Source organism: Lactuca sativa, chromosome 5 (genome assembly GCF_002870075.4).
Source record: "Lactuca sativa cultivar Salinas chromosome 5, Lsat_Salinas_v11, whole genome shotgun sequence".
Classification (NCBI taxonomy): Eukaryota; Viridiplantae; Streptophyta; class Magnoliopsida; order Asterales; family Asteraceae; genus Lactuca; species Lactuca sativa.
This window is the reverse complement of record NC_056627.2, coordinates 255,121,157-255,133,544: the sequence shown is the minus strand read 5'-3', so window position 1 is coordinate 255,133,544 and position 12,388 is coordinate 255,121,157. Positions and strand designations below refer to the sequence as shown.

Here is a 12,388-nt window from a genome sequence, read left to right as displayed (position 1 = left end):
TTTTGCATGAGTTTGAGTCCTTTTCATCTACATTTTGACCTAAAATGGAAGAGACATACATTGGAAATGTATGTCTATAAAGCACCAATCTTTATGATCCATTAGGTGAAGGAAAACCTTCTGGAAAGTTTGGATGAGTATCTTTGGTGATTAAGGAGTTAATGACTAGGTCTTGCTTCTTAAAGCCTTTAAGGACCTAGGTTTAGAGATCCTGCTGTATTGAGATGTCTTAATGGGTAAAATTGACCCATCAAGACCATGGGAAGGATCATATCTAGGCTTTGGAGCCCTTTAAATGGGTAGAAAGTAGTTTAACTTGATTAAGCTATTCAGACCAAATCCCATGACGTGACATTTGGTTGCCACGACACGGCGACTGGGGGTTCAATCAACTATTTTTTTGTTTTGTGCCCACGACGTGGCCAAAGGGAGGCCACAACGTGGAGGCCTGTTGTTGGCAATTTTGACTGCGACATTGACCGCTGACTTTGAGGGTTAACCTTTGACCTAGTTGATTTTTGGTCAAATTGATAACTTTGGGTGGGTAGACTAAGGGTTTATCTTGTGTGGTTATCTAGGTGGTGTTTAACACCTATTTCTTGATTGTCTGAGCCGTTGAATTTTGACTGCATTTACGAGGTGAGTCTTCTCATTATGGATACCTATATGGTAGATATATAGGTTGACCAACTGAGTCATAATTTCTATTTGTTGTTGTATGTGAATTAAATTAAACTGTTAATAACTTTTGGATTGCTAAAAGTCCCTATGGTTGTTGTTAACCCATGAAACATGATGTTAGTCCACTGGGCGTGCTGTTAGCTCACTAGGATTGCTGATACTCCCTAGGGTTGCTGATAACCCATATTTGTTGAATATTCTTTTTTGTATGGATATTTTGGAAAAGAATTACTAAGCTTTGTGCTTATAGTTATGGATTAAATGTGTTTCAGCTACTTTTAATGATCGGGGAAAGGCGAAGGCTTGACTGGACACTACCAGCTTGCAGATTTTTAATGATTCCTCATTTTGATACTTTGATTTGGGATTATTGTAGATATACCTTAGATTTTATCGAATTGGCCTTTATGATACTTGGGATTTTTCTATATTAAAAATAAAAAAAAATTGTGGTAAAAATTAGGATGTTACAAGTTGGTATCTGAGCATTGGTTTGAGAGAATTGGATGAACACTCGTGGAATTCCATACTCAAACTAAGGATATGAAAGTTTTATAAAAACCTTTTTACAAAAAGAATGAATTTCAAGGAAAAGAACGGAGGAAGCAGAGTGTACAGCCAGTCGGATCTCGAGGAAGTGATATCCTAAAATATCCATATTTGTGTTATATGTTGTATTATAGTTGTTGTATATTGAGTTGATAGAAATGTATGCTAGTTGATAGGCTAAGGATCCCTCAAGAGTTTCAGGATAGGGTTGCATGATTTTGTGATGCCTTATAGCATATGAGATTATTTCTTGATGTTTAGCTAGGGCTAAAACTATGATTGCTATTTGCTTCATGTAAATTGCATGGTTGTACATAATTGAGATTTTATAGCCTCATAATACTTGGTCTAGCCTTCTTCCTATTCCTTGTTTGGTGATGGATTTGAGGTGGAACTCTTTATTCGAATATCTATTGAGTCTGGGTTATATACAATTGGTTTACACGAATCCATTGGCGTGGTTGAACAAAGACTTCTTGCAGAAAAAGTTATAGTAGAGCAGGGACTTAGGATGAGTAGTAGAGGGTTTAGATGTGGTTGTTTGAGCACCCAAGTGTATGTGTGCTGCTTCTTTGGAAGCATAGTGTTTTTGTGATTCTGGACCTTGAGAGGTGAAACATCCCATTTTCACAATAAAAAATTTTCATTTTTATTAGTGTAAAACTTCCCAATTATAAATTCATTATTAAGAAAACCGTTTATTCCAAAATATATTTATTGAAAATCTGAGTAATATAAGAAACGTGGAATCCTCAATGTTGTTGATGAGTGTGTATAGTCCCGCCTTCACCTTCCCACGATCACCGATAAAACCTAAAAAAATAAATAAACAACTTGGTAAGCATAAAGCTTAGTGAGTTTCCCCAAAATACCCCATACTATAAACGTACAAGCATGCATAACATCCCACAATCATCGGAATGGAATGCCTATGCCCAATTAGTCCTCAGACTGGAATGCCAACATGCAACGGATCCACTTAGCCATCGGGCTGAATACCCAGGGTTTGTTGGCCTACCGCCTCAACCCAACCGCTCTTCCCGAGCCTCCGTGCTTACGACTTACAGCCAACCCACACCGTGTATCTTGGCCTACAACACAAAGTAGGACCGCCTCAACCCACTACCACCATATGTCGACATATAAACAATCAAGGATCAAGTAGGCACATAATACAGACAAACATCAATCATATACCGCCTACTAGTCCTCTCATAGCACACTATCCCACTACCAATTATCCTCCATGAAATGCGTAACCATAAGCAATCAGAGGAGAGATAACCACCCAAACAAATGATCCCACTCTAGAGCCACAACCAAACAAGAAATAGGCTAAAAATCCTAGATCAAGAGTCTCAGGCTATCCTACATGACTACATACAGCCCCTAGGGAACTCTACTTGAACAATTGAAATCTTTAGCTCCCTTTTCTGTCCCTATAGCTATCAACAGAAAGATGACCATTTAACCTCAAATTTTCAATAACTTATGCATGATTTACTCAAAATTTCCAGTTCCAAACCCCAAATCCGGTTCCAACAGGGTTCCATACCCAAAATTCCGATTCTAACCCAACTCCAAACCACAAGTCCGGTTGCAAACATTACATATTGGTTATACCCGGATTCATACCCAGAATCGAACCGTAACATGTTTCTTTATATCGGTCGGGTTTCCAGTCTACTAATATTCAAATTTTGGTTTTGGGTCCATTCAGTCGGGTATGGATCCACTTACATCCCTAGTAGAATCGATGAAGGTCAATGAGATGAGGATGTATGAATGTCTATGAGATAAAGATACGAGAAGGCGTAGAAGTACGAAAGACAAGGGCCGGTGGGGGTGAGTTTCTTTTTATTGGATATAAACTTCAGTAATTAAAATAAAATAAATAATAAGTAATTAAAAACATACGAGTATATAGCAATTTCACCTGGTTTTAACGGTACAAATAAGACGACATCAAATCGATGAACCAAATATGTAACAAAAAAAAATATCAGCTACGATCCACCTTAAAATTGAAAATAATTAGATTTGATTCAGAATAAGTGAATAACCATATAACCATAGGGACCGATATTGTAAAATACATAAAACGTTATAAATTCTTTGTGGGACGAAGTTCGGAATGTCTACCAAACGGCAAGGACTAAAACTGTGATTTAGCCTAAAACTTATATTCAAAATTCAAACTTTTTTGTAATAATTTTTTAAAATAACAAAATTAAGAAAAAGTTGGTAAGAGGATACAACGGCGGGCAAAGTTCAAATTTTTACAGAAAAGCATAAATTCTCCACACTCCCTTTGCAGCTTCAAATTCAGCATCGGAGATCTGCTTTCTCGCTTCTCAAGCTTCGTGATTGAATTTGATTGATCAACTTCCCCTTACCCTTTAGGTACGATTTGGTTGATACTTCGTGATTTTGAAAGTTCAAGCTTATTAGGTATCCGATTTCAGTAAAGGGGGTTTCAAATTTTTATTATTATTTTTATTTTAGGTTTCAGTTTTATGTAAATTTGTTGGATCCAGGTTTTTATATAAATTGTCTATGTTGTCTACTAGGGATGTACGTGGGTCGATTCTATTTGCATTTTGTTACTTGTAAGGTGGTATTTGTCTGGATTTCTGTGTTGCATTTCGCTTATAATTACTTCTTGATTGAAGATGTAAATCTTGAGATTGATGTTAAAGTAACTGTTTTTAACGTCAATTTTGAGATTAATCGTCAACTAGATACGCAATAACGGGTATTAATGCTTGCATATACTTGAATTGCCATAGACAGATGTTGAGATATACTTCTACTTTAATTATGAAATAAATCTGCAATTATATTATATGTGATGTATCTGTATATCCATGTCATCTTCACAGTAGAGTCGTTCTATACTCCTATACATTTCTGGTTTGTTACTTTCGTTAAGTTTGTAAAATTTCATAGCAGTTTGTTTTCAACCTAAAGAAAATTCAATTTAAAGATCCAACAATACTGAGAAATAACGGATTGAATCAATCATTTTCCATTTATATACAGGCTTGTCTTTTTCAAAGTTGATTTTTTTCATCTGTTTCTATTCAATTTGATCATAGTTTCTGGGTTTTGTTCTATTTCGAAGTTATCGATTCAGTTTTGGTTGGTTTTCACCCACATAGCTTTTGTCTTTCAAATAAAATTTGAAGAACTTAACAGATATACAATTTTAAGCAGTATCAAACCATTAATCCCCCAATTCCTGATTTGAAATCTAATCCTAATCTTTCTGCAGTCTTGTATATAGTTTGAATTCAAACTAACTTTCACATCTTTTATTATTATCCTCACAGAATGGAATCCTTACCAGAAGCTGTAGTCCAATACATTTTACTAAACATGAACAATGCTAAAGATGTGGCATCTTGTAACTGTGTCTCAAGAAAGTTTAAAGACTCTATGCCTTACATTAAAAGCCTTTACTTCCCTCGTAGCATCTTTGACAACTTAAAAGACGGTCATACCCCTGACTGCATTATCTTAGAGATAGTCTCATCAATTTTTGAACTTGAAGAGCTTGTAGTTTACTGCCCATTCACCAGCACAGGGCTGACCTCATGGCTCTCACTTGTGGGACCCACCCTAAAGAATCTTGAACTCCGAATGGATAATCTTGCTGATCAAAACACAGACAGCATGTCTAAACTCGAATGCATTCAATTTGCTAAAAATCTGGAGTCATTAAGACTTTGGGGTGTGCTAATGGTTCGTGCTCCAAAATGGGATGTGTTTCAAAAAATGAAGAATCTTGAAATTGTTGGAGCAAAATTGGAGGATTCAGCTTTGACTGAAGCTTTGAAAGCAACTCCTAATTTGACAAATCTTGTGCTTCTTGGTTGTGAGGGTTTGAGGACTGTTTGGATTGAGCTTCTTCAACTTGAGCACTGTAAACTTGATTTTTATGGATCAGGTAGCTGCTCTCTTACACTTTCAGCTCCAAAGATTGAATATCTTGAAGTTCAAGGGTGTAGTTGGATTAGAGTTCGTGACACCAATTGCTTGAAGAATCTCTCCATTTCAAACAATGCTGGTAATTTCAAGATCATCTTTAAGCCTTTTTTTGTTACCTTATAATGTCAAGATCATATTTTTAATGACAATATCAAAATTTGTGTTTGTGGGTGTTATTTATTGGTTGCAGGGAGGGTTTATATGGTGGATTTTGGTAATAAGCTTATGGCACTTGAATCGTTATGCATAAGAGGTGTTCAATGGTGTTGGGATGCAATAAACAAAATTCTTCATCTTGCAAGTGAAGTAAAACATCTGTACATGAAAGTCGAATTCACTGGAGATTTTGAAGCTCTTCTCCCCTTTCCAGAAATTGACTTTGTTGACTTTTTCAAAAGTCATCCAAAGCTCAAAACATTCGACATCCATGGTGCAATGTTTGCTGCTCTATGCCAAAAGAATAGTCTAAAGAATGTGAGTTTCAAAACAACAATTAATTTACTAATTAGTAAGACAAAAACAAGAATCTTTGTTCATGAACAACATGTTTTTGGGTTTTTTTAGGTGGATTCGAGCTTCTTGATTCCTTGTCTTGAAGAGGTAGTGATCACTGTGAGATCACCATTGAATGCTGAGCAGAAAATGAGCACACTTGAGTCTTTGGTGAAGTTTGGGAAGAATTTAAAGAAGATGAAGATAAGGATTCTTAGGATGAAAAGTGGTCATAGCAGTGCTGATGATTTTTTTGAGGAGATATGCAGGTTTAGATACATGAATCACAACCTAATCTCAATTGAATAAAACCCATAATCAGATATTATAATTGTTGTTTAAGGATTTTGATGTTAACATTCTTTTAAAACGACATAATTCATTTATGTATGTGGTTTCAAGTGCTTCTTTGTTTTGACAACCATTGATTAATGCAAAGAACCCAAGTTGATTGTTTGTTAAAAGCTTGTGTTGAGATGATGCTTTATATCTATTTATGTATTCTTTCCAATTCTATCTTGAACAGCAAACCCTCTCAAGTTTGAAATTTGTGGGATTCAATATTATTTAAGAAAACTGCAAAAATAGTCCTTGTGGTTTGCAATTTTCTATGGTTAAGGTCCAAAAAAGTTTTAACTTGTAAAAAAAGTCTCTGTGGCAAGGTTTGGTTGTGGTTTTGGTCTCTTCCTAACTTAAAATGACTATTTTGCCCTTTATACATAGAGGTGGCAAAAATTGACACAACACGAACCCGACATGAAATAAACGAGTTTGGGTAAGATATTTCAACCCGTTTAAATAAACGGGTTGACACAACACGACACGAATATTAAATGGGTAAGGTTAGGGTTGAGAATGTCAACTCGAATATGACTTGAAAATGACCCGTTTATTTATATGCAAGTTTTTTGAATTATTTAAATAAACTATAAAGATACAAAACCAAAAACATAAGTAAAAGAAAACCTTCGAATTGAATTGTTTTGTAATGTTGAAATGACTTAGCCGTTTAGATCAAGATTTCATTTCAGTTTTTCTATTCTCTTTCAAACTATCCAGTCTCTTTCACCACTCTCACATCCTCATGACCTTGTCATCTGCCTCCCCAACTCTCACTCTTTTAATTTGTCATCTAAACTTGCTATGGCTTCATCTATTCTGCCTCAAAACAATTAGTTTTTCATTTCCGCCTACCAAACTCCTACTCTTTCAACATGCTCAATCTTTTAACCTCACAAGACATGACATATTTCAAGGTATAACCCTAACCCGAAACCCGACACGAAAATAAACGGGTTGACACGATACGACACGTTAATTAAATGGGTTGGGTTATGGTCAAACACTTTCAACCCGTTTAGTGTTTCGACACGACACGAACCCGACACGACACGACACGATTGCCACCTCTATTTATACATAATTTTCAGTTTGTTTTAACTAGGGAGAGTTTATTGGATTTCAATGGAATTAGTGGAATTCAAAATGCTATGGATTTGAATGAGCCTAAGTAAATAACAGATGAAGATGGACAAGAGGAAGATGAACAAGAAAATCACCTCAACTCCACCATCGATCTTGATCTTTAAAAAATCACACAGATGCAAAATGTAACGTCCTATTTATCACAAACAAAATTTTCATTTTTAATTAAGATAAAAGCACCATTTTCATAAAACCCAAATTAAGAAAACTCATTTATTCCAAAGATACAATTATTTGAAAATTAGAGTAGTATAATAAAAACAGATGCTCCAATGCTGCTGATGAGTGTGTACAATCACACTCTCGCTTTTCCACGATCACCATCGGTACCTGAACAACATTTCATCAACAACTATAAGCCAAAACTTAGTGAGTTTCCCAAAAATATCACACACCACAATACACATACAATGCATGCACACATGAGCCTATAGCTTGATTAGACCGCCTCGCAAGGCTTACAATACACCTGGACCGCTCTCCTATAACATATAATTGTTCCACATCTAGCCTGCCACACACTGTTCTCTCGTCAGGGTATCTTGGCCTACAACACAAAGCATGACCGCCTTAACCCACTACCCAATATGTCGATATCCTCCATAATAAATAAAGATATGAAAATGACCTTAGATCAATCGATTTATCAAACAATTACTAATAATAAGAACAGAACAACGAAATATCATGTACAAAGAGCTTTCACTAAGAATGATAATCTCACAAAGAGATTATTGTTCGCACAAAGCAGCTGTTAGGGTTTTGTAAAAGACAACTTCTTCACAAACCCGTACAAAAGATTATATAGAACTGTTATAGACAATCCCTACAAATCAGGAATGTTCCAACTAACTAATATATGATAACTATGGAAACAAGATAAATACTAAATCTATTACATATAAGACAATATATATACTGAACAACTTTTATGTTGATGCTGATGCTGACGCTGATGCTGGTGCTGATGGATCAGTTTCAAACATCATCATATTATAAGGTTCGACCTTACAATCTCCCCCAATATGATGATGTTCAAAACAACAGCTATACGAGAACACCTCTGGACAAAAATTCTTCATACTCAGCTTCAGCTTCTATTTTCACAGGCCAGTAAGGACTATCCAGCAGCTCCTGTCTTCTATTCAGCAGCTCCATAGCAATCAGTATGTGAAACTCTCCAGATAAATCTTGATGACTCATGTACATTTGTCTTAAGCCAACAAGATGTGCTGTTGGAGCTCTTGGAATTTCTGTGGTGCGCTGAAAGCACATTCTTCTGTTTTTATCGAGATAAAACATTCCATGTTCATGAACAGAGATGAACTTATGTTGAACCGGCTCAACACTGATAGGAAGAGAGTTGATTATTCCTTCAGCACCAAAATTTAGAACCAACACATCTTCACCATCAACTTGAAATTTGGTCCTTCGGAATCTAGGAACTGATGAACTTTGGCCTTGCTGCTGAGAGTGCTGTATAGGAACAAGATCCAAACGCTGAACTTTCTTGATCAGTAGATGGAGAGCACATGTCAGTTCTGAAGAGAGAGCTGAAGTTTGCCTGGATGCTAATTCGAGTAATTCCATCCATTCAGAATATCCGTATCTGATCAGCTCATCCCTCTTGACAACTTCAGTGTATGGATATTGAGGACCTTGACGAGTGATCAACAATGTAAGAATTTTCTCATTACGAGGTTTAGAAGCTTTAACTTTGATGATTTTATCACTACTCACTCGTCGTTTAAGGACATCTTGAAACCTCTTTCGATCAATGCTGTCTAGAACATTTTCAGTCCTTGACTTGCTGTTACTGGGAGGAGGCTGGGAAGATTTGAATTTGGACTGATATTCTAAGAACTTCTGCATCTGAGCTTCAAAGGATCCTTTGACCTGAAGTTGATGCTGAATGAGAGATTCATCAGCTTGAGCAATATTCTTTAGAAGCTGAGCTTGATTGGCTTCATCAAGAATTTGCTTAACTTGATCAGGAGACATGTTCCATTCAGTTGCCAAGTTGGATATGCTGACTATGGACTTAGGTTTCTTGCAAAGCAGAGAAGTATCAGTGTGTGAAGAAGCCAATTCAGTATCTGCTGCCTTGCGCTTGCGAGATAGAGGTTGAGTATCCTCACTAGCTACATCTGAATCTTCTCCTTGGACTGGTATAATGGGATCAATGAATTTCATATCTAGCATTTGACATTCATCATCATGTTCATCATCATGCTCACTATGTTCAGCAAGCTTTTCAGTATCTGCTGGTCTATCAGGCTCCTCAGTATCAGACTCGTGCATCGGCTGTGGTGACTCAGTCTGGACTAAAGTGTTGTCCGCAGATCCAAGCTCAACATATTCAGTGTCTTCCTCTTTTGGATCATCATCAGTGTCTCCCTCTTTTGGATCATCATCAGTGTCTCCCTCTTTTTGAGCATCATCATTTTGTGGGCTAGGGGAAGGAGTTGGCAAGAGAACTCCCTTCAGCTGATGTACATCGGCCTCAATTCGTAGAAGACGCTGACTCATGTCCCGAGTCAGTGTCAGAAGCTCATTAAATGCTGAGGCCGGAATATGAAGGAATGAAGTACCTGGAACTTCTTGTGAGTGAGGTTGCTCCCCCGGAGAAGGTTGGTCCCCCTGGGGTGGGTTCTCCCCCCTGGGATGGTGGCTCCCCTTGGGATGGTTGCTCCCCCTGAATTAGTGGTTCCTCTTGAGCTGAGTGAACTCTCTTAGTGACAGAGAGAGTATGATGAGAAAGTTGAGGAGAGAGATGACCACCATCCTGTGATTCAGCTTCTTGATCAGCATGATCTTCATTGTTACCATCAGCTCCTTCATCAGTATCAACGGTTAGTGAAGGAACAGTATATGGATTTGCAATCCATTCTCTCATCCGATTAGAGATGCCGATGTCAGTTTCCAACGGATCATCCTGATACATTCGAATTGACATGCGTGGGCATTGGATGGGGTTTCCAGAGTGTGAGTAGTAAGCTTCAACAAAAAATTTATCTAGCACAAGAGCAATCCAACATGGAAAGGGGACATGATCAGCGCATACATTTGCACGAAGAAGTTGAACAAGTTAATCAAAGAAGAAAGCCCCATAATCAAGTCGTTTGTTGAGAAGAAGGGAACAGACGACTTGTTGCTCATAAGTGCTCAGTTGATCACCACTGCGAGATTTGTGACCCACACATTTGCACAGAGCATCGGTGAAGAACTTCCATCCTGGCGTCATACATTGACGCAGAATGAGAGCTGATCGAGTACCAGCCTTTGAGTGATCATATCCTAGTTGATCAAAGAGACGTCGACATCGTTCAATAGGAGGAAGCTCAGAGAAGGGTTCAAAGATTGGTAATCTGAGCGCAACACTGAGGAGGTCAGCGGTAATAAATACTGAGTGTCTTCCACGGCCAATAGTCCCGGAGATGACGTTGTTTTCATCATTAATTGTTGCAGTGTAGTAGAACTCACAGACTTGTTCAGGAAAGAACTCTGATGGAACGTCACTGATTGCGTATCGGAGTCGGCAGGAGACTAAGAAATTAACAAAATCATCAAGTCCAAGACCTCGATGAACATCTGGAATATCAGGGTTGAAAACTACGTTGGTGGCTTTGATGTATATGGGAAGAGGAGGAGAGTTTTGAGCTGGGACCACTCTTCTTGAAGTGGAGGAGAAGGTGAATAGTGATGCCGCCATTGAAGAAGTTTAGGATTCTAGGGTTTTTTTTTTTTTTTTTTTTTTTTTTTTTTTTTTTTTGTTTTTTTGTTTTAAGAGAGAGAGAGAAGATTGAAGGAAGGTAAAAAGGTTTGGGGAAGTAATGATTATCTTTACTTAGGGAGTGAAACGGTAAAAAGTAATGATTATCTTTAGCGAAAATAACTGCGTATCTTGCCAGACTGTCAAATAAAAAAAAATAGCCGTTGTACCAAAGAGGAAGCGACAATTAGTGACTGCGGAAGCGCTGATATTGCTATCACGGAGAGTTACATGCTGAAAGATAGTTCGTCGTCAATTCAAGGTACAACTTGCTTGTTTAGGGTTAGCAAGGTGATTGGTGCGTGTGATAGATACTGGTTTAATTATCTAACCATCGGCATAGAGTGTTGAGTCTTTATCAGTGAGTGGTATTTCTTACTGAATCATTAGACACTGAGTGAGAAGAAGGTGAAGAGAGGATTTTTGCATGTGATAGACACTGGTGTTTTGGTCTAACCATCGGCAAAGATTGTTGGATTCTCATCAGCATGTGTTTTGTCACACCGAATCACAGAATCAGTGTAAGATTGGTGAGAGTGGATAGTTGCGTGTGATAGAACTTGGTGTTTTGTCTAACCATCGGCAAAGAGTTTCAAGTTGTTATCAATGTATGGTTTAATACAGTGAATCATTCAACTTTAGTTTAGAAGATTTGTAGAAGAGAAATAGATAAGAGATCATACAGTGTAATCAGCATGCTAAACATCATCAGCGCATAATCATCAGTACAAAAAAAATATTAGTGTCTAAGACAATAACAAACATTAGTAAAACAATTTTTTTAATCGAGAGTGATCATTCCAAGTTCGCCAATGATGTGAGCATTAGTTTGAGTATCCAGGGCCTTGGTGAAAATGTCAGCTAGTTGATCGGAAGTCTTTACATGCTGTAAAACAACCTTGCCCTTCTCAACATTGTCTCTGATGAAGTGATGTCTGATCTCTATATGCTTTGTCTTTGAGTGCTGAACCGGATTCTGTGTGATCTGAATGGCACTGGTGTTGTCACAGAATATAGGAGTTTTTGTGAATTTAAGCCCATAGTCTAAAAGTTGATTTTGAATCCATAGGATTTGAGCACAACATCTCCTAGCTGCAACATACTCAGCTTCTGCAGTGGAGATAGCTACTGATGTTTGTTTCTTGCTGGACCAGCTGATTAGTCGATTTCCAAGGAAGTGACATCCACCTGGCGTGCTCTTCTTGTCTAAGCTGCAACCTGCATAGTCGGAATCAGTGTATCCAAAGAGTTCAAGCGCTGAGTCGCGAGGCTACCACAATGCCAAGTTCTGAGTCGCCTTTAAGTATCGAAAGATGCGTTTGACTGCAATGAGATGAGACTCCTTGGGATTAACTTGGAATCTAGCACAGAGAATGGTTCCAAACATGATATCAGGACGACTTGTAGTGAGGTAGAGAA

General features: G+C 37.6%; 1 protein-coding gene across 1 annotated transcript; it reads left to right on the top strand.

The window, feature by feature from the left end:
• The first annotated feature begins 3,472 nt into the window (after positions 1-3,472).
• Positions 3,473-6,176, top strand: LOC111913265 (F-box protein At1g10780). The gene is made up of 4 exons (XM_023908984.3): positions 3,473-3,633; positions 4,563-5,299; positions 5,411-5,694; positions 5,785-6,176. Exons 2-4 carry the CDS (start codon positions 4,564-4,566, stop codon positions 6,019-6,021), a joined length of 1,257 nt encoding a protein of 418 aa, XP_023764752.1. The 5' UTR covers positions 3,473-3,633; position 4,563; the 3' UTR covers positions 6,022-6,176.
• The last annotated feature ends 6,212 nt before the right edge of the window (positions 6,177-12,388 follow it).